This window comes from Arvicanthis niloticus, chromosome 24 (genome assembly GCF_011762505.2).
Source record: "Arvicanthis niloticus isolate mArvNil1 chromosome 24, mArvNil1.pat.X, whole genome shotgun sequence".
NCBI lineage: Eukaryota > Metazoa > Chordata > Mammalia > Rodentia > Muridae > Arvicanthis > Arvicanthis niloticus.
In genome coordinates, this window is record NC_133432.1 from 26,585,387 (window position 1) to 26,613,171 (window position 27,785).

The 27,785-nt window shown below is 46.0% G+C and overlaps 1 protein-coding gene across 11 annotated transcripts in view; it reads right to left on the reverse strand.

Moving 5' to 3' along the window:
• Cux1 (cut like homeobox 1) overlaps positions 1–27,785 on the reverse strand; it is a 313,743-nt gene that overhangs the window by 76,344 nt on the left and 209,614 nt on the right. For 5 of the 11 annotated variants that reach the window (XM_076923244.1, XM_076923242.1, XM_076923240.1 and 2 more), the window contains exons 9-11: positions 15,784–15,832; positions 7,271–7,375; positions 1,262–1,444 (exon numbers count right to left, since the gene is read on the reverse strand). In XM_076923244.1, the coding sequence (XP_076779359.1) occupies positions 1,262–1,444; positions 7,271–7,375; positions 15,784–15,832 (337 nt within the window). Of the gene's footprint in view, positions 1–1,261; positions 1,451–7,270; positions 7,376–15,783; positions 15,833–27,785 lie in introns of all 11 variants that reach the window. The other 6 variants (XM_076923243.1, XM_076923241.1, XM_076923238.1 and 3 more) reach the window with 2 other exon arrangements.

Sequence of the window (27,785 nt, forward strand, 5' to 3'; positions counted from 1 at the left end):
GTGTGTGTGTGTGTGTGTGTGTGTGCGCCCCCGTGCGCGCGCTCATGCATGTACAGATGGAGAGAGAGGACATTGGTTATTCTGCTCTTCGTCCTCTGCCTAATCCCCCTGAGAATCTCTCACTGAAGCCAAAGCTGGAAAGCCTTAGCAATCCTCCTGTCTCTACTCCCCACAACAACGGGGTTATAGACAGACATGTGCCTAACCATGGCTTTTACATGGGTGCTGGGGATTTGAACTCAGGTCATCATGCTTAGATAACAAGGCCTTTTTACCCCTGAGCCATTTCAACCTTGCCTCTTCCATTTTTCAGGGAGCTAGATTTGCTTCATTTACTGAACTAACTCACTCATGCATGAACAAGGAGACACCTGGAGGGGCAGGCCAGCCTTGGGTGAAAATCCTGGGGGTGCGGGGGGAAGAGCAGGAGGCCCTCCAACCTAGCCAGAGCCCTGGATGGTGCTGGTCTCGCCTTCTTGTCTGCCAAACATACCTCCCAGGAGTCCCTCCTGGCCCTGACACCTAGCAATCTAGGATTCCAGAACTGTCTTTAAATTGCACTTGATTCAACTGAAGTGTAATTACTATTATTTAGTATATGTAAAAGGGCTCTGCATTAGGGACATGGTCTTAGAAAAAAGACTTAGAAGCCAGTGTCTGCTCAATTGCCTAGAATTCCATTTGGGACAAGAGGATCAGCATATGGCTTTATGGGTTGAGGCAACATCGAGTTCCAAGCCACTGGGCTTCAGTATATACTGGAGAGACAAGGAAGTGACTGTCAGCTTTGGGGGCTTAATAGGTTTCTCATAGATCTCAAGGATACCATGTAGTTTCAGAGAGGCCAGAATTTTGTGAACTGGGTCCTTGCACAGGAGAAAGTTGGGATTCCCAGCAGAGCTCTGTTAAGGCACATAAACCTACAGAGATGGCCTGTTAGACTGACCACTGAGCCCTCCACAAGGAGTGCCCAGCAATGCTGGGTGCTGTGCAGTCTTGAAAGGTCTCAGGTGGTGGAGCAGTGAAGTGGGCAGACAGGAACAGGCAGGCATCTGTCAAGTACCAGGGACTTCTGTGCTTAGGGAAGGGGTAGTGGGTGTCAGACTCAGTTTCTCTGTTCCAGGGATCTAGGACTTTGCTCAGAATTGACATGGGCTCAAGCTCACCAAGCTTACTGTTTCGGGCCAGTATGTTCCTGAAAGCTCATTCACGCTTACTAACCCCACCTGATGCATGCTCTTTGTCCCCTCCACGCCCTTACTTTGAGTGTGCTATTCTTGGCGTTCAGCTGCTGCTCCAGCTGTGAGATCTGGCTGGCGGAATTCTCACGCAGCTTGGTGAGGCTGGCCTGGAGTCGCTGCACATCTTCCACCAGCTGGGCGATCTCCCGCTCTTTGGCAGCCAACTCTACTTCCAGGCTGGATCGGGTCAGCACCTCTATGGCCTGCTCCTAGGAAAGACAAAGCAATGACGAGGCAGCACTAGCTCTGGGGGTGGGGTGGGGGCGTGGAGGGGGCAAGAGCTTGGGGACTTGTCCATCTGCAACTGAAGCACAAGCCACATAAGATAGGAGGGTGCATCCAGCAGGAGTCAGGGGTGGACATTACTTCCTGCCTTTGCTGTGACGTGGATCTGTTACTTGGGCAAATATTTTCTCAGAATCTACCTTGCACTAGGCATATGGTAATTGAAAAAAAAAAAAAAAAAAAAAAAAAGCCTGTCTTTTGCAGGCTCAGTCTAGTGGGGCTGGGTGAGTTAGACACCGACTTGTGACATGTGATGTGGTGCCAAGGACTACAGAACACTGGAACAGGGAGGATATGAGAGTTAAAGTCAGAAAGACTATTTACTCAGTGCCAGGATCTTAGCATGTAAGCCTAGGCTAGCCTGGAACTTGTAGGAGGCTATCTCTCTCTCTCTCTGCCAGCTGGAATTAAGAGAGAGCTGGAATTAAGAATGTACATTGAAAGGCTCTTTAAAGTAGATTGGTCTAAGAAAGTCTACCCGAGGTAGGGACATGTGAGTGAGCAGAGACCTGAAGGGTGGGAGATGATGTTTTAATGAGGCTGGCTCTCATGTACCTCAGGCAGAACTTGCCATACAGGGAGGCTGGCTTTGAATCCTAATTATCCTGCATCTACCTCCCAAGTGCTGGGATTATGGGTGTTCAACACTACTCCAGACTAGCACAGAGTTTAAAGATGAGGAATATTCACTTCGGTGGAGCCTTTGCTTAGAAGTGCTTATGATAAATGGTTTCTTTTATTCATTAATCTCCTGTCCCCCAAGCATGTGTGTGTGTGTGTGTGTGTGTGTGTGTGTGTGTGTGTGTGTAGGTCAAAGCATAAGTTTCTGCTGAGCCATTGCTTCAGTCTGAGTATTTGGTAAAAATGTCGTCAGAGGTTGGAGAGATGACTTAGTGGTTGAGGGCACTTGGCTGCTCTGCCAAAGGACCCAGGTTCTTTTTCCAGCAACCACTAGAAAGGTCTCAACTGTATTTAAGTCCAGCCCCAGGGCACACAGCGCACTCTTCTGTCCTTCATGAGCACTGAATGCACATGGTGCATAGACACATATGTAGGCAAAACACCCATACACATAAAAATAAAATGTTCAGAAAACATTAAAAGGGGGTGGCAGAAGTGACTATGAGCACTGGCTGCTTTTCCAGAGAATCTGGGTTGGTTCCCAGGACTTGCATGGTGGCTCACAGTTCTAGGGGATCCCATACCCTCTTCCAGCCTTCAATGGCACCAGACATTCACAGAGTGCACAAGTGTACATGCAGAAAAAGTATCCATACACATTAAAAAAAAAAAAAAAAAAACACCAATCCCCACACCCTCCCATCATCCCCTAAAATGCTATGTGAAATACACATAAGCCAGATAGGTATTTAACCCTTGGAAGACTGATGCAGGAGGATGGTGAGTTTACTAGCTTAAGATACACAGTGATCTCTGTACCCAAACACCAAACAAAAATATTTTTTAAAGTAGTTATGACTCCTGGATAATTCTGGAAGCTTTTCTGACTGGTATGGATGGGAACTGGAGTGTCGCTTCCACAGCACACACACAGAGGCAGAGGACAAAACATGTTCCTTCATCTTAGTCTTGTCCAGCCTGTGCCCAAAGTGCTTGTCATAGGGCACATGGCACATGTTGGGATAGCCAGTTACTGAGGGAAGTGACTTTTCCTAACTCTGTCCTGGGAAATTCAGGCCTTTTCTATGGAAGTTCATGAAGATCTGTGTGCCAAGCAGATCCTGTTCTGGTTCTTTAATTTGTATGATGTTCTGTTTCCTCCCTCTGGTGCTGAGTTCCTAAATATCCCCTACAGGCTTGTCCTCGGTTATAGTCCAACTATATTATCCTGCCCAGCACATACCCGAGGGATGCCTGTCTCCAGTGAGCTAGTGCCTATGAGGCAAGCCCAAGAATGGCAGGTGGGTGGAAGAAACTCTAGAACTACATGACATTTTGGTGATTTCTTACTGTCTTAAAAAGTACCAGTTTACATCAGAAAGAAAACTTTAAAACACAAAAGTTTCACAATAGGAGCTGCAGAGCCTAGCTGTGGATCTGGGAAGGGGGTCATATAAGAGAGATGACCTATGAGATTAGGTATGTGGTATACACCCACAGTCCCAGCATTCTGGAAGTAGAGGCAGGAGGATTAGGAGTTTAAAGTGATCCTTAGCTACATAATGAGTTGGAGGCAAAGCCTAGGCTATCTTATAAGACCATGTCTCAAAAACATATAAATAAATTAAAAAAAAAAAAAAAAGTGGCCTTCTGTTGGGAGCCACAGTGCCAAGATGGCATGGACATCCTGTCCTCCCACTTGTAAACAACTGACTGCGCAGGTACAAAAGGCAAAAGGCGCGCCAAAGTCACTGCCCATCCCGGGACATAATATGGGGTGATGAGTGAACAGCCAATCAGAAGTGAACATGCCACTCTAGGGTATATATAACAGTGCCTTTCCCAGGCTTGGGGTCTTTTCCGCTTTTGCTGTTACAAGAAGTAAAGCCTCGTCTGTAGTGATACCCGATTACTGCCTCTGTGTCCTTATTCGCGGGCGAAGGGGACACAAAAGAGGTGCGCACAACAGCCTTCAGGGAGGTCAGGGGTCAGCCTGGCAGCATATGCAGTATGAATCATATATGTATTCTAACGGATCTGATCATTCCATTCTGGAAGAAGCCAACTGTAAACATTGTTTCAAGGGTTCTTTGGCAGAGTCTATAAAACCAGCCAAAAGGTGACCTAGGCCTAAAAATGGGCCAGATCAAGCCCAAGTTAAAGTATTGGGGATGGTGGATCAAACAGTCGATCTACACAGAGCAGTTCTTGGTGGATCTAGGGTGGATCACCAGACCCTTGAGCACTTGAGCCACTAATTCCTCATTCAAGCTGACCTGAAAACATTGTCCTACAAAAGTCAACTGAGATATGAACACATTCCTAAGAAAACCTGTTCTTTGGCCCACATCTGTCTCCTATACTGGACACTCCTCTTGGTCCTATAGTGGGATACAATGAAAGAATGGAGAGGGCTAGGGATTGAGGTGGATGGAAAAGGTTAAGCCTGGGCAAGGATACTGGAGACGGTCATTTTAGAGGCTAATAATGAGAGAGATATAGGTACAATGGAGAACGAAAATGCACAAGCAGAGGGAATCAGAGGGTAGGTCCAGGCTAGCCCTTCAGTTTCTTCCTGGCACCAGGAGAGGTGTGGGCTTCAGCTTCACCTCTCTGATCAGTGAGGTTGGCCTCATAGATGGCCTTGCCTCCCAATATTACAGTTCCCATGGGCTAAAGGGCAGCCAAGTGTGCTGCCTCAAACTAGTATCTGTCTGTAGACACTGCACAGGGGCTCTTTGGCACATCCTGTCTTGCTCAGTGTCCATGAAAGAGTGGCAGGTTGCTGGACGGAGGGGAGGGCGCCTGTGGAGTGCTTGGCATTCGTGTGGTGCCTCACACTCACGTGACAAGCTCTTCATATTTGAGCCCCTCCCCTCCAGTCTTCTGAATCATGGTTCTGTAAGACATTCAGTGGCTTCTACTCCTTCCCAGCTGAGTTCTGCCATGCAAGCCCAACAGACCATTTTTTCCTGCTGGCTGTGGTGGCCTCCATGGGAAGGCACAGATAGGGAAGTCCGTGCTTGCTGTGGCTGAGAGACTGAAGCCAGGGACTTGCTGCATTTAGCCCATGATGAAGTGTGGAAGCCACCCCTGGCCCCACAACTGACTGGACCTGCAAAAACATTCATTTCCTTTTGGAATGTTTGGGTTTGCTGTGGCCCAGTAAGGTGCCAGGATTCTCTGTAATCCAAACATTTAGCTTAGAAGCCCTGTTAGTCATGTTAGGATGAATGGCTTCCTCCTGACCAAGGGCCGCCACAGAAGCTGGGAAGCTGCTGGCCCTGGCTCCACAGCTTGCCTCTGCCCCGGTGCTGTCCCCAGGGCAGCTACATTTGAGTAAGGAAGAATAAAGGACACATTTCAGAGAAAAATAAGTTACTTCTTAGAACTAACAGTCTCCTACATGAGACCCTTCTACCACACTGTGAAATGCTCAGGGCATATTATCATTTTTGAGACAGGGTCTTGTTGCTATATAGCTTAACCTGGCCAATCCTGCCAATCCTCTTGCCTCAGCTCCCTGAGTTTGTTTTCTGTCTTCCTTCCTTCCTTCCTTCCTTCCTTCCTTCCTTCCTTCCTTCCTTCCTTCCTTCCTTCCTTCCTCACCTTCCTTCGAGATTGGGTTTCATATAACTCAGGCTGGTCTTGAACTTGCTGTGTAGCTGAAAATGACATTGAATGAAGTTAAACAACTTCCTGTTTCTGTTGGGATTACATGTGTTTGACACTGTGCCCAGCTACAACCTCCTTTTACAGAAAAAAAAAAAACAAAAAACAAACAAACAAAAAAACCAACAGCCAGGAAGACAGGACTCTTTAAGAATGCAGAGCTGGGGTCTGAACTAAGGGTCTTTGCTAATGTGTTGCTCTGTCACCAGAGCTAGTTACCCAAGGTCGCCGAAGGCACCTGGAACCTGCTCGTTCAGGATCACTTTGACCAAATCTTGCTGTTAACTTGAGAAAAGTCATGTGGAATGAGGCATGTTACTGTACACTTTTAATCCCAGGACTCAGGAGGCTGAGGCAGGAGGATCACCAATTAGAGGTTAGCCTGAACTATTGTAGTGAGGCTTTATCTAAAAAAATGAAAACAAAGCAAAACACAATAGTAAAGCAGGGGTGGTGAGATGGTGCCATGACAAAAAAAAACAACAACCCCCCCCCCAAAAAAAAAAAAAACCCAAAAGCTTGCTGCAGAAAGAAGCCTGGTGACCTGAGTGCAGTGATCCTCAAAATTCACACAGTGGAGGAAGAAAACTGACTCTTGCAAGTTGTCCTCTGACCCTCACACATGTGAAACTACTACTCTAATATCCACAAAATAAATAAATGAGAGAGAGACAGAGACAGAGAAAGGACAAAAGATGTTTGGACCACTGGATCCCAATTGTCCAGAGTATTTGTATCTCAGGTGAGATTCCAACCACTGTATAAACCCAGGGCCAGCTGCTATTCTTCACGCCCCATTGGAAGGATAGCCTTGACTTCCCCATGAAGTCACCACTGGCCTCCACCTGGCCCTGGCCATGTACATACCTACTGGGTCACCACAGACCACGAGGACCCTGTGTGCTACTGGCAGGGCTCTTCTTCAACCTTCCCAAGTTCTAGCTGCTAAGAATTGATAAATCTGTGGTTAACGCTGTCAGCTCCTTAGGGTCTTGAGTACCTGGCCTCTTGGAATGGCTGTGAGGGAGCTTTGGAGTGGGTTAGTTAAGATGGGAGACACACTCTCACTGGGTGTAGCACCCAAGGCTGGGGTCCTGAAGTTGATAAAAAAATGGAGGCCAGCTCAGCAGCAGCACCTATCTCTGCATGTGAGCAGCTGCTGCACATTGCTCCCATGCCCGACATGATGGTTTGTGCCACTGAACCATGAGCCAAAATAAACCCTCTTGCATGCCGGCCCTCCTTCCCTCCCTCCCTCCCTCCCTCCCTCCCTCCCTCCCTCCCTCCCTCCCTCCCTCCCTCCCATTTGTTGCAGCAATTAGAAAAGTTACCAATACACCCATCAAATATTCCTTCCTGCTTCAACTGTTACTCCAAAGGCAAGAGTTGAAACCAGGGGTGACATGGAGTAGGGGTAGGGGTGGGGGTGGGGTAAAGCCCGGGTTACCCACCACATCTGGAGCCTTCTGGATCTGCGAGGCCAGTTGGAGAGAGTGGTTGGCTGATGAAAGCTGTTCCCTTAAAGTCTCTGCCTCTCTCTGTGCCACCTCTGCCCTCTGAGGGAACCGAGAAGGGGTGAGGAGAAGACAGTACATTTGCTTCAACAGCTGACAATTATTACAAGAACATTCATCAATTCATGCCTGACTGACTGTAATTGATTTTCCTAAACACTCAACCTAATAAATGCTAGGGAAACACACACACACACACACACACACACACACACACACACACACCCTAGAATGTGATGGATTTTTATTTTAAACAGTACAAGGAAGAAATAATTGAGCGATTATGACAGTAATTTAACGCTAGGAGCAAGGAATCCCCTGCTGGTATTAATGCTCCGGCCCATTGGGTTTCCCAGACTGAATAAATACCGGTGGAAATAGAGTCTTCTGATTCAATTTCTTTCTATTCTCATGGACCGAAGAGACTTTATCACAGGATTACTCCCGGGAGTCATTCTCATGGGTAAACACTGAATTAAAGACACTCCGGCCAGTATCTTCCCCCCAATACACACAATGTTGTGGTTGTTTTCTTCCATCGTGCATTGCCATGAGTGGACTATGGAAATGTGGCTGCTTTTGTGAGGGATGAGCTGGCTTCCACAGTTAACCCTTCATGGGACAGTGTTTGTGACTGCTGGCATCTGCAGCTAGCCAGACTGCTCTGGACTAGCAGTGAGTGGGTCTAACTTAGTGTTGGGAGCTTCAACAGAAATGGCGGGCGGAACCTTTTGTAGTTTGTTTAGGACCCCCATGTAAGAAGGCCATAACAGCTGCAAACTCAGACTTGCCATGGGACAAAGAAGCAAGCCACTCCAGTACCTACCATTCAAGAGGCCATTTTGGGAACAGAGGCAGCAGGGACAGCTACCTACGCTCCTGGAGCCTCTACATACATATCTATAGAGTGGGAACACTGTGCCCACTCAGACACTTGGGTGGGGCTCTATGTCCACAGAGGCTCACCACATGCACCTGTTGTGGGAGTAGTTTCTCAACAGACTTATCCAGGTCTTGTTATTATGTCTAAGACAAAACTAAGACAGGGGGGCAATGTCAGTTAAGGGCATCAGGACAGCACTGAGAGTGACATGCCACTTCTCTATACCCTTGGCAGCTTATGTTCTGTTATTAGAAAAAGGGAATGAGAAAGGCAAGGCAGAGGATTCTGAGTTGGGGGACAGTGTGGGCGGCACAGTAGGTTTTAAGCCAGCCTGGGCAACACAGTAAGTTCAATGTCACCTGAGTTACACAGTGATTTCAAAGCCAGCTTGGGCTATACAGTGAGCTCAAGACCAGCCTGAACTACAGTGGGAAATCCTGTCTCAAAAACCAAAACAAAAAGCCACCAACAAAACAAACCAGAAAAGGTTAATGAGGACAGCGTGGCTGAACAGGACTGTTTCACCAATTACCAAGAGAGAAGCTACAAAGAAAAACACATGAATTAGATGGCCTGCTGCTAGCTGGCTAATCTGTTTGTACAATGGCAGGGCTAGTAGCCCAAGTGCCTTGTTGGTGGCAGCAGTGAGTCCCCACACAAAGAAGTCAGAATCTTACTAAGGACAGTTTATGTGCCCAAGCAGGGATGGTAGACAAGCACCTGGTCTCCTGGAGCTTGGGGAATGGCCCTAAATTTTCCACGTCTATGGCCAAGTGTTTCCCAACACAATCTCTGTTCCACATAGAATCTAGAACCAAAGGTCTATAGAAGCAACTGCCAGGAAAAGCTTTTGGTAATATGACAAGATGGCGAAAGAAATGTCTGCTTTTAGCTAACTGTCCAATGAGTCCTATTTCCAACTTCTCACTGGGGAATTCTAGGCCGGCACTCTATCACTGACACAAATCCCTTGCGTTCTCGTTCTCTCTCTCTCTCTCTCTCTCTCTCTCTCTCTCTCTCTCTCTCTCTCTCTCTCTCTCTCTCAAGATTTATTTATTTTATATATATGAGCACACTGTCACTTTCTTCAGACACACCAGAAGAGGGCATCTGATCCCATTACAGATGGCTGTGAGCCACCATGTGGTTACTGGGAATTGAACTCAGGACCTCTGGAAGAGCAGCCAGTGCTCTTAACCACTCACTGAGCCATGTCTCCAGGCTCTCTTTTTCTTTTTTATTTCGAGACAGGTTCTTACAAACTAAGTTGCCTAGCCTGGTCTCAAACTTCCCATCCTTCTGCTTCAGCCTTATAAGAAGTTGGGACAACAGCTGTTTTCCCCAGTTTCTCTGACTCAAGACACTGGACTGAAAAGCACATTCCTCCATAATTAGTGAGGTAAACCTTAAAGCACACAATCCTCACAGCTTTGCCAGGAATAATGGGTAGTTTGACAAATGCCTTAGTCTCTTTAAGGAAGACGTTCTGATAGATGCTGAACAGGTAGCATTACCACACTGGCTGTCTCCTGGAACATTGGAGCTGGGGACAGCCCAGGTGCTGGTTCATCATTAGTCTTAAAAGCTGTGAAGATGCCAGGTGGCTAAGTACTCACATCACAGACCGAGGTGTCAGCTAGCCTCCTTGGGTTCACACTTGTACCAAGTTCATGATGGTGTGAGGCATGGAAGGTAACATTTGTAGCTTCAACTTTGGGGAGGCTGATTCAGAGGGTAGTGAGTTTGAGACTAGCCTGATTGATACCAGAGATGTAGTTTCAAAAAAGCAAAGCAAAACTTTGTTGGGCATAGTGGTGCAAGCCTTTTATTTTGGTTTGAGGCTAGCCTGGTCTCTGTAGTTACAGGCTAGGATGTGGCTGAGTTTGTGGAGTGCTTGTATAGCATGCCCTGGGTACAATGCTATTACTGAATAAACTGGTCATAGTGGCACAAGTCTGTAATCCCAGTTTTGAGGAGGCAGAGGCAGGAGGATCAAGATTTTAATATCATTCCTAAGCTACAGCTATAGTTAGTTTGAGGTCAGCCTGGGCTATATGACACCCTGTCTCAAACTGAAACAAAACAAATAGAAAACCCGAACCCAAACCAAGTAAATAAAGTTGCTCTGTTGGAAGTCACTGTTCCAAAGCAGCCTAACTTGGCTACTTTAGTGCAACTTATTCTTTTTTTCTTTTCGAGACAGGGTTTCTCTGTGTAGCCTTGGCTGTCCTGGAACTCACTCTGTAGACCAGGCTGGCCTCGAACTCAGAAATCCTCCTGCCTCTGCCTCCCAAGTACTGGGATTAAAGGCGTGTGACACCTCTGCCTGGCTTAGTGCAACTTCTTGATTTCATATTTACAAACATTTCTAGTCTTAAATGCACCTGCTACTAACAAACAGCTTGAAATCTGTGTGGTTAAAAGCTACAGACCAGAGGGATAAAAACCAAGAGCAGTTCAGGGAAGGGACACGGGATAGGGTGACAGACACTAGCTGGGAGCTGTGGTGAATTTGTTTCCAGATTGGAAGAACTAACTTTAGCCTTCCCTTGGCAGCTGAGGCAGACAAGAAGGGTTGCTGCCTGGGCTGGTGCTCCCTGTTTGGAGCCTCTCATGCCCTTGATAAAGCCATAACTCAGACGACTATGGTTGGGATTCAGAGCTGACCTCATCATGGTGGCTTAGGGCACTGCATGCTTCCATGTGCTCCCAAACAAGCCCATCCCTGCAGAGGCAGAGCCAGGGGAACACAGAACAGGCTCTTGAACCTGAGACAGGGCCAGCACTTGCACCATGTGTGGTTGCCCTTATGCTTTTTCTTGAGAAGCCACAATTTCTGAGACAAAAGAATAGAGGAGGAGAAGGAGAGACAAGGAACGACAGTGCTGACCTTTGGTGGCTGCTGTCATGGAGAACAGCTACTCTGCAAAGCCAATGGTGACTGTGTACACCAGTGACAAGGTCAAATTATTAAAACCATTTCTGAGGCCAATATGTGCTTCATCTAAAATAGGTGACTTCAGTGTTTGAGACAGGGCCAGGCTTGCCCCAAACTAAGTAGCTGAAGATAACCTGAACTCCTGATCTTTCTGCCTTATTGTTCTAAGGATGGAATGCAAAGCTTTGTGCACAATAGGTGAGTACTCTATTAACCTACAACCCCTGACCATTTTTTCTTTTCTTTTTCTTTTTTTCCTTTGAGGCAGGGTTTCATGTAGAGAGCTGAGGCTTGTCCTCAACTCCTGATCCACTTCCCAAGTGCTGGCATTACAGGTATGAACCATCACATCTGGCTACTTCCCTTGGTTTATGTGGTGGTGGTGGTGGTGCTTTCAGTATAATCTTCTGCCCCTTTTGGTCTTAAGTCATAATTATTTGCTTAGGCCATTTCTGCACACGTGACACTAAAACACAGGTACAGGCAAATCTGAGACAAGGAAGTCTCTCCAGCAGCAAAGTGGCCTAGTGTGTGAATTGGTGATGGCACACCAGAGACACAGGAGACTGCCAGAGGTGACCCTGATGGTTCTGCAGGAACTTGGTGAAGGTCTTCGGCAGGAGATGAGAAACTTGTCACCACATGTATCAGGCAGATGTGGCATTTGCAATAAGGCCCCCTCCAGTCACCACTTGTGTTGCTGGCTACCACAGGTCAGGCTGACAAGTCACATAGTAGCAGGACTATGGCAAAGTCTGGTGAGCAAACTTGCACAGATTTTTACTGCTCCCAGTGTGTCCTGGGGCCCAAATACAAGACAGGGTCAAACCAAGGAATGCCGAACCCAGTCGTGCATGTGTCTGGCCCTGTGGCCCATGAAGCTAGCATGACCATCCCTATTCAGGACAGCTAAGAGCAGGGTACAGAGTCGATTGAATGAATGAGAGTATAGAGTGAAAGCCTGTTCATTCCATGCAGGAGACAAGCAGGTACTGGAGGACTGGTGTTTTGGTTAGGTTTTTTGTCTACCTGACTTAAACTTATCTGGGAAGAGGAAACCCAGCTGAGAAAACACCTCCATCAGACTGCCTGTAGGCAATCCTGTGGGCATTTTCTTGAATAATGATTGATGTGGGTGGTGCCACCTCTAGGCAGGTGGTCCTAGGAGCTATAAGAAAGCAGCTGAGCAAGCTAGTAAGCAGTGTTCCTTGAGCCTCTGCTTCAGTTCCTGCCTCCAGGTTCCTGCCTTGAGTTCTTGGCCCTGAGGGACTGTGACATGAAAGGTAAAATAAACTTCCTCAAGCTGCTTTTGGCTTATGGTATTTATCTCAGCAACAGAGAATACACTAAGACAGGGGGAGGGTAAAAGAATGCCAAATCTAGAATTGTGACTTGGGTGTGCTGACCTATTAGCACAGAAAACCCTTGGCAGAAGAATACCTGGGCTTGACCCCCAGCACAGCATGAACTGCATGGCAGTTCATGCCTGTAATTCCAGCACTCTGAGATCATCCTCAGATGCAGAGTGAACTTGACTAACTTGGGCTATGAGGCTCCTCAGAAACAAACAACCAAAGAAGCCCTAACCCCAGCACAAGGGGTCTTTCACAACTGCCTAGTTCCATAATCATCAGCCAGGTCAATGGGAGGAGAACAATTGTTTTAAATAACTTCCTCCAGTCTTCACTCCTGTGGCTTTGCTCTGGAAGGGAGAGGTAGTGCTGGCAGCTAGCCCACACAGGGGAGGGAAGACACGGCTTCTTCATGCTCTTTGCTTTGCCAAGCTAAGGTTTACTTATCAAGAAACTCAGGAGCCCAGAACCTTCCCTTTGTGTGGCCAGTTAACTGTTATAGTGCAGTAACTATTCCTGCAAGTGTGGGAAGTGCAAGTGTTGATGGAACACGCCGAGGACACACCCCTGCTCCACTAGTGGTTTCTGCCTGTTTTGCTGGTTCCTCGGGGTAGAGACATAATCTCTGAGCAATGAGACAGCACTATGGGTCTCAGTAGAATGTCTGAAATAAGCCCAGGGCAAAACCAACACTAAACACCAATGAACTAGCAAATTGTTCCTCCCGGGCAGGTCTCATGGTCTAGATGCATGTGACACCTATAGCAATCTGTGGCTGTGTGCAGCCCCACACTGCTCCTGCTACCTTGGCCTTGTTTCCCTGGGCACTAGCTCTTGTCCAGCTCCATAGGCTTCTCCTGTCCTGTCAGCAGAGCTGCTTGCTGCTTCCCTGGCTTCTGGCCTTCCCACCCGTATTCCTTATCGTAGCTTTATCTACAGCGATTCCTTTATTTCTTTTAAATGGAATCTTTAAAGGTTTATTTTATTTTTAATTGTGTGCATGTGTGTGGGTATGTGAGCATGGGAGTACAGGAGCCCTGAGTTCAGAAGAGGGCGTCTGATCCTTGGGAACTGCCCAGTGCGGGTCTTCTGCATGAACAGTATGTGCTTCTAAAGGCTGATCTATGTCTCCAGCCCCAAATGTCCTTTTCATTGAACACAAATCCAGCCTCTCCACCTTCCCAGTATGCCCACTGTTCTTAGAATGAAGTCCCTCTTCCCCTAACCTGCCAGGCTCTTTCCCGTCAGGCCACTCTGCTGTTCACACACAGCCTAGCTTTCCTTCAATGACAGCACCAGTGTTTGCCCTGTAGACTTTTATTTTCTCCCACCCCAGTCAGCTAGACAGCCTCTGGGGCTTCCTTATTCCCTTCTCAGATGCTGTACCAAGGGCACCTACCCTTTTAACATTGTAACACAATGTTGTCATCTACAAAGTTCACATGAGCCAACTCTGCAATCAAGTTACAAACAAAACAACACATCCAAAACAAACAACCAAACACCTAAAACCAAACAAGAAACAAACCACTCTGCAATGTGCCAAGACAACCTTAAGACAGACTCCTGGATTTCTTGTCCCAGCTCAGTGATAGAGCAGGCACTGAGTGAGTTTCCGTATTTCTAAGAGTCCTGACCATGTTGCTGTCAGTGTGGAGGCTTGCAGATAAAGCGCCATGGTTCTGACAATTTGCTTAGATCAACTGCGCTATGGAGCATTAGAGAATGGACAACTATTCTGGGTGGCTAAGACTGCTTAGGAAACCTCATGTGACCAGGGCCACACTCTCCACAGAAAGCCCTTACAGGCCAGGCCCAGAACCTTAGGAAAGGCCTAAGTACCAGCCGCTGCCCTGACCCTCTCCTAAGGGAGTAACAGAGCCACACGTTCCATTCTTTCCTCCTACACCACTTTTCCCGCTTAGGCTTCACATGAATCTCATCAGGGAAGAAATGGACACCACTTTTCCCTGAGTGCTGGTGCAAGTCAGAGTGACCAGAGCCTATGAAAGACAGGTGTCCCGTGAACTCCCAGGGGCGAGGGGTAGGTTCTGCAGGGATTCTGGGAGACTTTTCATTTCACAGAGAGCCTTGAACTCACTGGGTGGGGTGACTCAATGTATAATTCAAAACTTTCTAGTGCCTGTGGCTACCCAGCTATAAAATTGAGTGGGCAGACGCTACAGGCCATGTCCTGTGCTGAGAAACTAATTTCTGCTTTAACTGGTTTTCCCCCAAGTGAAGAATCCATGGAACCTGGCTGGGAATGCAGCTTAGCTGGTTGGCAAAGTGCTTGCCTAGCATTCATGAAAACCCGGGTTTCATCTTTTAGCACTGCAGTAACCAACTGTGGTGGTGCACACTCATTCTAGCACTAGGAAATTAGAAGCATGAAAATCAGAAGTTCGAGGTCATTATCAGTTTCATAGCTAGTTAGAGCCAGGAGCACTAGATATGAAAGTAAAATGTTTTACTGCCCTGCAGGGCCTGTGAAGAAAGGCTTTATGAGTAGCTGAGTGCTTAGAACCATCTGATACTATGTGACTATTCTGTGCCCCGCACTGTGCTGTGTGTTTCCAGAAAGGTATGTCTGATAACTGGGTATTAGCTGAGATAACTGTCCGATGGGAGCTTCAGTAGAGCAGTTGGAGCCTACTAGAAGGTGATAATAATTAATTCTATGGTATAATGCATACCTGGGGACAAGGCATCAGACATGCTCAACCTTCTGACATTGGAAAGTTGACAGTGTCAACCTCAATGTTCACACTTGGGGACTGCACAACTACAAACCAACCAATCAATCAGCTAATCTCACAGTGGTTTTTTTTTTTAATAAGTTTACTGCTTTATGTTGGGCCTTATCAATGGCTATTCTGAGATGCATGTGGCCTATAGGCCATGATTTGGACGCTCCTGGGACAGGTGCACTGGAGCCACGGGATCAGAAGAACAAGTCCCCTCATGCATGTGTGCCTCAGACACCAACTGAAGCCAACACTCCTAGGACTAGTATTGTGGATGTGTTTCTCACTTCTCATGACAGGACCTGGGCTAGTCCTGGGTTCTGTAAGGAAGCAGGCTGAGCAAGCAGCACCCTCCATGGCTTTACATAAATAAGCCCCTGTCTCTAGATTCCTGTCCTGTTTGAGTTCCTAGACTTCCTTCAAGGATGTGAAAATGGAGCCACAATGACCACATCTTGGAGTGAGGTGTCTCCCAAGAGAACTGACTGGGTGAGCTTTGGGGTTTCATGGTGAAGGTTCTAGAAGCCTACCTGGTTGGCTCGTTCAAGGTCAGTCATGATCATCTCGATCTCATCGGCCCTGGGAAAAGAGGGATAGAGGTTAGTCCTCACTGGGTTGGTGCATTGAAGTGATCATAGGACAGGCTCTCTAGCTCAGACGGAAGCAGAATAACCACATCCACGCAAGGAGAAGACCAGACAAACCTGCAAGGGATTACAGTGGCCGATGGGACAAAGTATATGTCATAGGCAGCAGGCTACTGCTTTTATTCACTATTTACTTATTACTATTGTGTGCGCATTCCTGCCGTAGTACTGAGGACACCTTTCAGGAGTTGGTTTTCTTCTAATGTAGGCTCAAAGGATCAACCTGAGGCCCTCAGGCATACGAAACAAGTGATTTTACCCATGAGCACCTTACCAGACCTTAATAGTCAAGGATGACTAGACTCCCAATCCTCATGCCTCTACTGCTCAAGTGTACCATCAGGTGTACACCACCAATGAGGCTCTTCATTCACTTTGTTGATATTCATGTGTCTATGGGACTCTTAATCATGTTGGGCAAACAGAGCCAAAAAGTTAGTAAAATACAGGTCTTTGGATGTGGCTCAAATTGGTAGACTGCTTGGCTGGTGTGCATGAAGCCCTGACTTCAGTCCTCAGCACCCCATAAACCTGGGTAGGGTAGTACAAGCTTGTGCTTCCAGCAGTCTGTAGATGGGAGCAGGAAGACCAAGAGCGCTAAGTGATCTTGTGCTACATAGTGAGTTAAAGGTTAGCCTGGACTACTTGACACCTTGTCTCAAAAGTAAAGAAAAAACAAAATGCATTATGTCTTGACTGGAGCTGTGAACATTGTACTCTGGAAAATTCAGAAGCAATGATGGTGAAGCCCCCTCAGGGCAGGAAGCGGGGAGGGCTTCAGAGGCAGTGCACAAGGCTTGGATGAGAAACAGCTGCTAGCCAGAGCAGGAGAGAAGGAGCTGGAAAACGTCTACCCTGAGGAACATGCCCTTGACACCAAGGGCCTTACTAGGACACAGGGCACTTAGAGCAGGTGTAGCTTGTAGGGTAGGCAAGGATGGAGATATGGGCTGCAGTGTGAAATGCACTAGTCACCTCTTAGCCCACACTAGCATCTCTCCATACCTTTTGCATAAATAAGCTCTTGCCTCTAGATTTCTGTTCTGTTTGAGTTCCTATCCTGACTTCCTTTATGATAAAAGTGATATGGGAGTGTAAGTTCCTCCATAATGTGCTTTTTGGTCATGGTGTTTCATCACAGAAAGAGAAGTTCTAACGACGACGACAACATCATACCATGAGGGAAGCATAGAGCCCAGGGTAGGTAAGTGTCTTGCCGTCATTGCAGGTTTGGGATGAAAGGCCAGAGATACTTGGCTGATGAGCACTCAAGGCAAGACATGCTGGGGAAGGGTTGGAGCTTCTCCTCAGGCCGCTGTAGAGCTGGCTGCAGAATCTGGGAGGCACTGGGAATCAGCCAGGCCTGGGCGAGCAAGCAGACCCTGAATGTGTTCAGATAGGACAGCTCCTTGTATTCTAGGATGCTTCTTCAAGAGTGGTGTCATCTTTCTTTAGTTCTGCTAACTAATCTTCATGCCATTTCATCTATCTGACTGGACAAGGTTGGCATATCAACTTCTATCTTCCACATCATTCAGCTGTTTCTTTGATCCTTTTTAAAAAAAACTCATTTAAAGTTAAGAATTATATTTATTTATTTTGTGTGTGTTTGGGTGGGGGCATGTTGTATTTATGGAGGACAGAGGACACTTTTAAGGAACCAATACTCTCCTTTCCACATGTGGGACTCAGGGATTGAATTTAAGTCCTCAGGTTTTTGGCAAGCACCTTTATCCGATGAGCCATCTTGCCTGTCTCTTATTCTTTTAACACACACACACACACACACACACACACACACACACACACACACAGAGAGAGAGAGAGAGAGAGAGAGAGAGAGAGAAAATAAATTTTAAAAAATGTAAAGCAATTTTGAAGAACAAAATAAAATGCTACTCTCTGCTGTTTGAAGGTGCTCTCTCTGCTGTTTGAAGCAATCCCTAAAAGTGAAGCCAAGTTTTCCATTGGTGGTTCAGTCTAACTTTGGTTGCTAACCACAGAACTAAGCAAAATATTGAATGTGATAACAGCAGCTGTGCATTTCACCGTGAGGACACTCATGGCTTTCCTGGACTCAGAGGAGACTGCCAACACTGCTCTGCTGTGGATGGACAGAGTGACTCAAACCTTAAGCCTGTGGTGGTGATACCCAGACCTAGAGAGGTTGTCATTCCCAGAGACTGTAGGAGGCAGTGAGGGAACAAGGCTTGCCGCAAAGTTTACATTATTATTATTAATATTAAATTTCTGTTACAGGCTGTGATACATACCAGTATAGCCTCAAACATACTATGTAGCTGAAGTCAACTTTGAACTTCTACTCTTCCTGTCTCCACCTCCTGAGTGCTGAGCTCACAAGAGCGTGCCATAATATCCAGTTTATGTAGTGGTATGGATGGAGCCCAGTGTTCAGTGTATGCTGGGCAAGCGTACCAAGTGAGCTACAATGTCTAACCCCAGCCCCTCTCCATAGATAATCACTTTAAGCCCGCTTTTAGTTTCTAGAAGAAAAAACTCTTCACACCCTTTCTCTAGGTCAAAGAAAATACAAGTAGTTACAACTAAATTATTTTCAGCAGGGTCTCCTGCTTGGATGGCAGGTATGCTACACCATGCTGTGCACTGCTAGCTAAGAACTTCAGTGCATTCCTGAGCTCTGTGTGGAGCATAGCCTGAATCCGCATGGTGGGTTCCACCTTGAGTTACTGCTCCACTAGGTTTTGATGAACCGGCCTGTGGTGGTTAGTTCCTGTCAACTAGACACAAACCAGAGTCTCCTGGGAAAAGGGAACCTCACCTGAAGAACTGCCTTCATCTACAGACCTGTAGGCCAGTTACTAGGCCATTTTCTTCATTAAGAATGAATGTGGGAGGGCTCAGCCCTTGGCTGGTGCCCCCTCCCCTACAGATGAGCCTGGAAGTTGAAGCCAAATAAACCCTTTCCTTCCCAAGTAGCTCTGGGGTAGTGTTTCCTGACTGCTCTAGAGAAGCAAACTAGGATGCATCCTCTCAAACATACTGCTGCACTTCATTGGCCAATAAAATGAAGCCCACCCAATCACCTGACCTTAGTAAGTACACTGGAAATGTTGGAGGGGGCCGTTATCTTTGAGAGGCTTTGTTTTCATCCCTTCCTCTTCTCCCCTCCCTCCCTTGTTTTTTAGACTAGAGTATTATAGCCCTTCCTGGCCTAGTTCTTATTATGTAGTTCCAGGCTTATAAGAATCCTCCTGCCTCAGCCTTTGGGATTACAAGTGTGTACTCACCATATATGGCTATAAAGGGTTCTCATTCTTTAATTTGTTTTGGGACATGGTCTCATGTGGCCCAAGCTGTCCTCAAACTGTAGTCCTCCTGACTGCCTCCTCAGTGCTGGGATTATAGATGTGCCATTATGCTTGGCCACTCTTTCCATTTCAAAGTTCCTGAAGATTGAGACTGACATTTGTCTAAAATCTTTTCTATTTCAAAGTCTGTAATACTGCACAAACTGCTCGCTCAGCACAGGTTGTTATAAGAACCTCATCTGCTCACCTTTTTGTGAGCTGGCAACATGGCATCTGCTGTCTATTAACCTGCAGTGTTTTATGCTCTTCCCTGACTTCAAGTACAGGGTCTAGAATATATATATATTTATTTCATTCAGTTGTTTCCCTGCGCATCATTTCAGGGTATTCTCCGGGCTAACATACCATTTTTATGACGAACTTCAAAGGACACAGTCAAGGTTGATGGAAAGGAAATTATACCCAGGCCAGACACCATGTATTTCCTTTCGCACAAACCTCCTGAGTGCTAGCACCATCCGGCCCAGCGCCAGGCTGCTGCATATCTCATCATCTTAGCCATCCGTCAGTGACGCCAGGAAAACAGTGTGCACAGTCCTCCATGTCCTCATGTCCTACTTGTAAAGATTCCATGTGTGAATCACCCTCATGTGGACCTCAGGTTTGCACCTCATTTGACAAGCAATATAGTGTAGAACTACTTATAGAGCTCATATCAGATTAGCTATTAAAAGTTCCATATGGTGATTCCAAGAATGTTCTATGTAAATGCTACAGAATTTTACCTTAGTTAATTATTGTGTGTATGTATGTACGTATGTATGTGTGTGTGTGTGTGTGCGCGCGCGTGCGTGCGTGTGTGTTCGTGTGTATGTCAGAGGGAAATTGCAGGAGTCTGTTCTCTCTCACTGTGTGCAGTTCAGGGATCAAACTCAGGTCATTAGGCTTGGCAACAAGCACCTTTCTACCTGCTGAGCCATCTCACCAGCCCCTAATTATTATTACTATCATTTTGTCATCTGAAAAAACTTTTGAGACACTTAGGGCAGGGCCTGAGTCCAAGTTCAGAAAGAACAGGTTGGTCAGGGGGTGGATGGAGTCTGGCTCTGAGGAAGGGTGCTCTGTGATGGGGACTGTCATCCCTGCAAAGGATGTAGGTCCCCTCTCCCAGCCTGGCACAAAGAGAAGGATCTGGGACAAGAGCAGGGACAATCTGTAGTTGAAAAGCTGCCTGTGATGGTTTTTACTGTCACTTCACAAGGTCTGAAAGCAGTCATGAGAAAAGCCTCTGGCGTATCTGTGAGGAACTCTGATGATTATGTTAACTGAGGTAGGAAGAGTCTGAATGAGACTGGCCGGGGGTCCTGTGAGCAGCAGCCTCCCACTGCTGCCATGCCTTCCCCACCAGTGGGAGCCAGAATCAACCTTCCTCTGTAAGTGGCTTCCGTCAGATATTTTGTTACAAAAGAAAATAAATATAAGCTGCATAGGATGTGGAAGTCACATGTCAGTCAGGAGGAGGGGCAGGTTTGAGCCACAAGGAGTCAGCTGTACAGGTCAATTTAGTGACAGCCTTTCTATGGCTCCTGTGGTCTTTCACAGTATATTAAGCCCTTATCTGCATATGAGGACAGCAAAGAATCTGCTGGTATCCCCATAATGCTTCTTGCTTCTTTACCCAGGGAAACTCATTGGGCTGGGATGATGGTTGGTAAAGTGCTTCCCTTGCATGCTTTAGGACCTGAGTGGATCCTCAGAACCCACACAACAAAGGCTGGACACGGTAGCAGGCACTTATAATCCCAGTAATGGAGATTAGAATCCTAGTAATGGAGAGGCAGAGAGACAGGCACATCCTGGGACTTACTGTCCATCTTCTTTAGCTGAACTGGCAAGCTCCAGGAAAAAGGGAGAGACTGTCTCAAAAACAAAACCCCAAATAAACAAAACAAAACAACCCCCGCACCCCCCTCCCCAAAAACCCCCAAAAAACGAAGGTAGTTGGAGTCTAGTATCTATATAAACATTCACATGTGTGTGATTATACACACATGCACAGGCATGAAAGAGGGGAGGTGGAACCATACTGGCATATATTTCTATGACATTCCATACTGGATGCTGGCTAGTTTTATTTTAACTTGACACATAAGCTACAGTCATTGTGGGGAGGGAACCTCAGTTGAGCTACTGCCTAGTAAGATCTGGCTCTAATAAGCCTGTGGGGCATTTTCTTTATTAGTGATATGGGAGGGCCCAATCCATGTGGTGATGCCACCCCTGGGCTAGGTCCTAGGATAACAAGACAGCGGCTGAGAAAGCCATGTGGAGCAGGCAGTAGGAAGAGCTTCTCCATGGCCTCTGTGCCAGCCCCACCGTGGCTCCCTTCAGTGGGCTGTGACTGAGGAAATATACAGCAAATAAACCATTTCCTCCCCAAGGTGCTTTTGGACATGGTGCTTGATCACAGCAGTAGTAACTAACTCTAACTAAGACAACAGTGAGGGAATCCTTGCCTGCTGTGGACTTTAAGTGTTAACTCACTATTTCACAAGTCACCATATTGCTGGTTTTTGGCTTTAAATATATACATTTAGACTGTGTTAATAAAATACCCATCTCCTACTTTCTTATGACATTTTAATAAAAGATGAGCATCGATTTCTTTAAGTAGGTCTTAAGCATTTATGTAGCTAATGAAATGGATTTTCTCCTCTGACCTGCTAATACGATAAATTATACTAGCTGCCACTTGTCCCCATCTGGCTGAGCTGTATCGGACATTTAGTGAGCTCTCAGGTGTGGTCGTGAATACTTTATTTAGTATTTTTATATAAATATTTATACATGAGTGTGGCCCTTGGTTTCTTTTGTAATCTTGAGTGGAGTAAGTTATAAAAACATTTTCTTAGGGCTGGAGAGCTGGCTCAGTACCTGCTGCTAACTTTGACAACCTGAGAGAGTTTCATCTTCAAGATCCATATGGCAGAAAGATGGAACCAACTCTCAAATGCTGTCTTTGGACTTCCTCACACACACTTTGACATGTGTGTAGGACAGACATGAAATAAACAAAAGCTTAAACCATTTTTATCACATTAGATTGACTATTCAGGTACATGTAGGAGGACCACTGTGGGAGTTGGTTCTCCCCTATCAGGTAGGTCCTAGGGGTTTGAACAAGTCGTCAGGCTTGGCAGAAGGTGCTGAGCTTCATTTCTGAATCATTTCTGAAGCCCCTCCTCCTCTCTGAAGACAAAGGGCATCCACAGAGATCAGATAACAAGCATGTGGCTACAACACCGCATCCACTGGTACCTACTTATGCTCTTGCCTATGGCCTGGCTCCCTGACAGCCTCTCACGGTTTGTGAACCTCTTCTATTCTATCAACATTGTGTCCCCTTGAATTGCACAGTTCCTTTTAGCATACCAGCTGCTGTCAGCTGTAGGTGGCACAGTTGACCAGTGAGTTTTGAGCTCTGGAGTCTGAGAGGCCTGAACTGTGCAGCAGGACAGATGAACGGTTACAGAATACCTCAGGAACCATGTGCTTTTCCCCCAACATTAGTTTTCACTTTCCTAACAGTTTTTATTTACTTTTATCTTTAGACCACAGGGTCTCATGTAGCACAGACTGACCTTAAACCTGACCTTGAGATCTTGATCTTCCTGTCTCTACCCTCCTGGGATTACAGGCATATACCACCATACCCACATGTGTACAATCAGAAGTCTGAACAGACTCCTTCAGCATGCAGTGAACAGTGCTTTGCTTTGGTAAGTTTTCCTAGCAGTGGGATCTAGGCACCCTCACTGTGCTGCTTGTAGCTGCCCATGAAGTACTCTCTTTAACGTGTCCTGAATGGGTGGCACTGACCTGTGGCCAACAGGCGCAGGCCAAGCTCACAAGGATTCATGTGGCTGTTGGCCTGCTACCTCCATCCTGAGTGTTTCCTGCACTGCAGAGGAGGCCTCTGCCTTGGTCTATAAAGAGGTGAGGAGGCAGGCCCAGGGCAGAGCAGTTGATGACCCATTCATTCAAGGGCACAGGGAGCCACCCTCTTACTTGAGGATGCAAAGGCCTCTAATTACCTCTTTCTCCTCTAAGTACTATACTGGCATAGAAACTGTGAGGAACAGGGTGGGTGGCAGAAGCTAAGAATAAAACAACAAAAACAAACAAACAAAAAGCCTAAACCAAAACAACAACAACAACAACAACAACAACAACAACAACAACACCACCACCACCACCCAACCATACAGCTGAATCCTGGCTATCTATTGTTCTCAGCCCCTGCTACCCTGTCCTGAACCCTGTAGTACCTCAACACAAGTACAAGACCATTTCCTGTCTCACCCTCTCAGCCTCTTTCACAGGAGTCTAAAGAACTGCACACCCAGTCACGTGAGGCTCCCACAGCCCCTTCATGGCCCTGCCCTGAAGTTCTAAGATGGCGTTCTTCACCCCTAGGTAAAGGGCTGGGATGTGAAGTTGCACAAGCAGGTCTGTAAGGCTGCAGAACATTTGTAGGAAAAGACAAAGCCTTCCTCTTCCTCTAGCTGGCACCGAAAGTCTGCACTGGGGTATCACATAAGTGGCTTTTTAGGGTAACTTGAAAATGAATAATTCAGAGGTTCCTATTCTATTTGGGAAGTGTCAGACAGTTTGGCTGGGGCAGACTTGCTGGCCCCACACAGCCCATCCCTTCCCCTCACTCTGACCTCATCGAATTTGGCCTCATGTCTGTAAGGATGCCCTCCGTCCTGTTTAATCACTAAAATACCACAGAGGAAGTCCACAATACTCTGATGGAAGGAAAAAAAATAGAAAGGTTAATTGCAATATAAAGTTTTCTCTTGGAGTTAAACAAACAGTAAATCAGGGCACTGTAGCAATTCCATGCTCTTAAAAACACCCAAACAGCAAAATATCATGTGGAGGGAAATGGCTTGGCCACCAGGTTGTTAAATGATGGAGCTTTCTGTACAAATCTGAGTCTTAAAAAGTCACCTTAGCCCTTTAACTCCCCGATTCCATTTAAGAGCCTTACTGTTTCAGGGTCTTTTCTTACAGCTGCTCTAAATGCCCTCTTCTGGTGTGTCTAAGACAGCTACAGTGTACTCATATAAATAAAATAAATAAAAATCTTAAAACAAAACAAAACCCCCAAACAAAAAAAAGCAAACAAACAAATAAAAACCACGGGGGAATCAAAACAATGAAGTATTATGTTCTATCTACAGAAAATCAAGTTTCAAAATGCCAGGAAAGAGAGAGAGCTAATTATTTGCAGGGGCATTAAATATAAATAAGGGTAAATTTACTACCTGAGCTAATTTATAAAACTTGATAAAGTGACAAGAGGCACACTGTGGAAATTAGGTGAGTAAAGGCATTAAAAAAAAAAAAAAAAAACCACAACGGAAGCAGTCAGACAGTGCACAGACACAGAAATTAAAGACCGATGGCAACTTATCACGATAAAGATTTAGGCAGAAAGGGTGGAATTATGGGCAGAAAAAAGCCAGGGATGTGTAATGTCTTATGTCTGACTTGTTCCATGAAAATATTAGACAAACTGGGTTCTAATATGAAGACTGACTTGGGTGTGGTGCTGCCTACCTGTAACCACAGGCCTTGAGCTCACAATCCTCCTGTGTCAGCCTCCCAGACCTGGGATTATAGGTGTACAACGCCACATCTCACTCAAACATGATTCTGAAAATATTAATTTACAGACAGGGGCTCATGTAGGCTAGGCTTACTTGCTATGCAGGCAAGGATGACCTTGACTCTGACAGCCAGAATTACAAACACACTATACTTCCAATTTATCCAATAGTAGGAGTTGAACCAAGGGCTCCTTGCAAGATAGGTATGCACTCTACCCACTCAGCTACAGCCCCAGCCCTAGAATGTCTCATATATTCATTTGCTAAGAACAATAATTACTTCCAAGAACAGTTAATGCAATATTAAAAGAAATTCAAATTTGTGTTGAAGCAAGAGGTGTCATTTAGTAGGAAGCAAGTAACATGATTGGTGGCCAGTCACTGAAGTGGTACTGAGCCCCTGAACTGTGCTATGTGACTGCATGTGATGGGAAAACAGTAATAGTGCTGCAGACGAGGCTCCACATGGGAAACTACCCTGGATTGCTGATGGCCTTCACACAGGGAAAATTGCTCCACCACACTTGAACATTAACAATCATAAAGATGTACTTCTTCTGGGTCCAGAATCAGATTTCTCCATAGACCCCATGGCAAGAAGGGGGACAACCCTGAGTACCATCTCATCTGGAGTTGGAGCACACTGGTGTGGAAGGGCAGGGATTCTGTGGGGGCTGGTTTTGGCATGAGATGGAACTGTACTGTGAAGTGCCCCGTGCACAGAACTATGATCTGGGACTTGTCCTTGGAGGCAGGAGAAAAAGCAAGGGGAGGATCTCAAGCAGAGCAGTCAGAACAGGATTATTATATTTTGGCAACTTTTAGCAGATCCTTGGATTCATCCAGGGAGAAACTGGCAGTGACAGACAAGTAGATATGGCAAAAGTGATACTGAGAGAGTAACAAGCCAGGTTATAGTGGTAGCAGTGGAGCTAAGACATGAGGAAGGAAGACAGTTATGGGAGAGAGACTGAGATGGATTAGACAGCAGGGTAGCAGAGAGTCAAGAGCACCCTTGGTTTCTGGAATGAGGGAAAATACTTCATTTCTAGTAGGAAGGAACTGAAACCACAAACAGAAGGAAAGCTGCCTGCAAGGAAGGAAGCTCTGGAAAGCAGTTTGAGATACCCTCCATTTACCTTTTCTGCCATCTACCCACTCACCCACCCCTCATCCCATTTCCATCCATCCATCACCTCATTTTATCTGTCCAATTTATCCAGGCTTTTGTTACTGCTTTATAAGAGATACATATTAACCTTGTACGTATCTAATAAATTGTAAATACTTCATCCATGTCTATCCACCCCATCTATGCACTCACCTTACCATCTGTCCATCATCTTCCCTCCCATCCATCCATCCTCCTGTCCACGCTACTGTCCTCTAATGTTTTGTTACGGCTTTGCAAGAAATATATATTAGGCATTTCCTGCTTACACACCATGAATGTTTCATCCATCCTCATATTGCTCTTACATCTTGTCCACCCTCCTCCTCCACAAAGCTTTCAATATCTCCTAAGTTTTCTACTTTTGGCATCATGCTTAAACAGGCTCTTCCACCCACTTATTATATAAATCCCCACCTAAAACCCGTCTTCGTGTTTTCATGATTTCTTTTACATTTATATTTAAGACAGCCAGGCTTTAATTGGTATAGAGCACAGCCTTAGCTTATTATGTACATTCTCAGCCATTTGTTCTACTGCTTGTTGAAGATTCCACCCTTCTCCGACTTATTTAGGCTTGAACAATTTTTATATACAACTTGTTCTTCTTAATTTTGAAAACTTCAAAAATATAGAAAGCTCCTGAGGGGAAAATAACAATCAACCATATGGCCTGAACTGGAATTAGCCAGTGAATACGAATGGTCCCCTTCCCATTGTTAGCGACCAATTCTGGACTTCTGATTCCATTTGGGCTTTTCATAGGAACTGGAGAGTCTCCAGTCTTCTGTATATTCTGTAAACCTTGCAAATTGTAAAGCTTTTTTAAGGGTGGAAAGATCACAGAAATACCTCCAAGTAAGAACAGTCACAGTTTAAAAAGTGAAAAGGTAAAAATATACACTGTCTGATGAAATTCGGAGACTATGCCCTGCTCTGTGCCGCAGGCTGTTTGGAGAACATTCCGAACACTACAGAGTTTTAATTTTCCTTTTAACTCCTTAGGATTATCTTTCTGCAGATAGGAGGGCACCAGTGTGGTTGTTGGGGGGTTAATTCTCACTGTGTGGAGTGCCCCCAAGTCCTCACTCTGCTCATCCGAGCATTAAATCTGTAGGCTCAGGAGAGCAATGCGGCGGCTGCAGAAGCAATGCTATAACGTTCAGCATTAAAAATTCATTCTGCAGGCTCGCTTCAGAACTGGCGGTCTGGCGGGGGAAATATGAGACACCCCACTGTCTTTCTGGCAAATGGAGACATTCCTCAACATCTAGCACCTTAGGAAGAGAATGAAAGGGCAAACAAGCCGTGAAGGAAAACAATGAGTTCAATTATCTGGCTCTGCTCTGGCTTTCCTATAGGAAACATTTCATTCTGCTTCCTAAAAGTTTCTTAAGTGAGGGGGAGATGTGGAGGCTGGATTCATAGAGCTTGCTGACAATTCCAGGCCACTGAGAGACCCTGTCTCAAAAACCAATGTGTTCAATTTCTGAGGAACAACTGAGGTAGTCCTCTGACTCCACAAGCATACATGAATACATATGCATGTGCCTACAAAGTTTCTTACAAGCTATCTTAGAATGAGGGCCCTTCTTGCCCTTGGTGTGTGTCCAACTCTCCAGTATCTCTCTTGATTTAATGTAACCAGCCTGGAAGACCTGAATTCTCTAGGACAGATGCATTTGGAGATCACCTGGACACTGAATACTGGGTCTTCTGTGTGCTTCCTGCCACTACAGAGTCAGT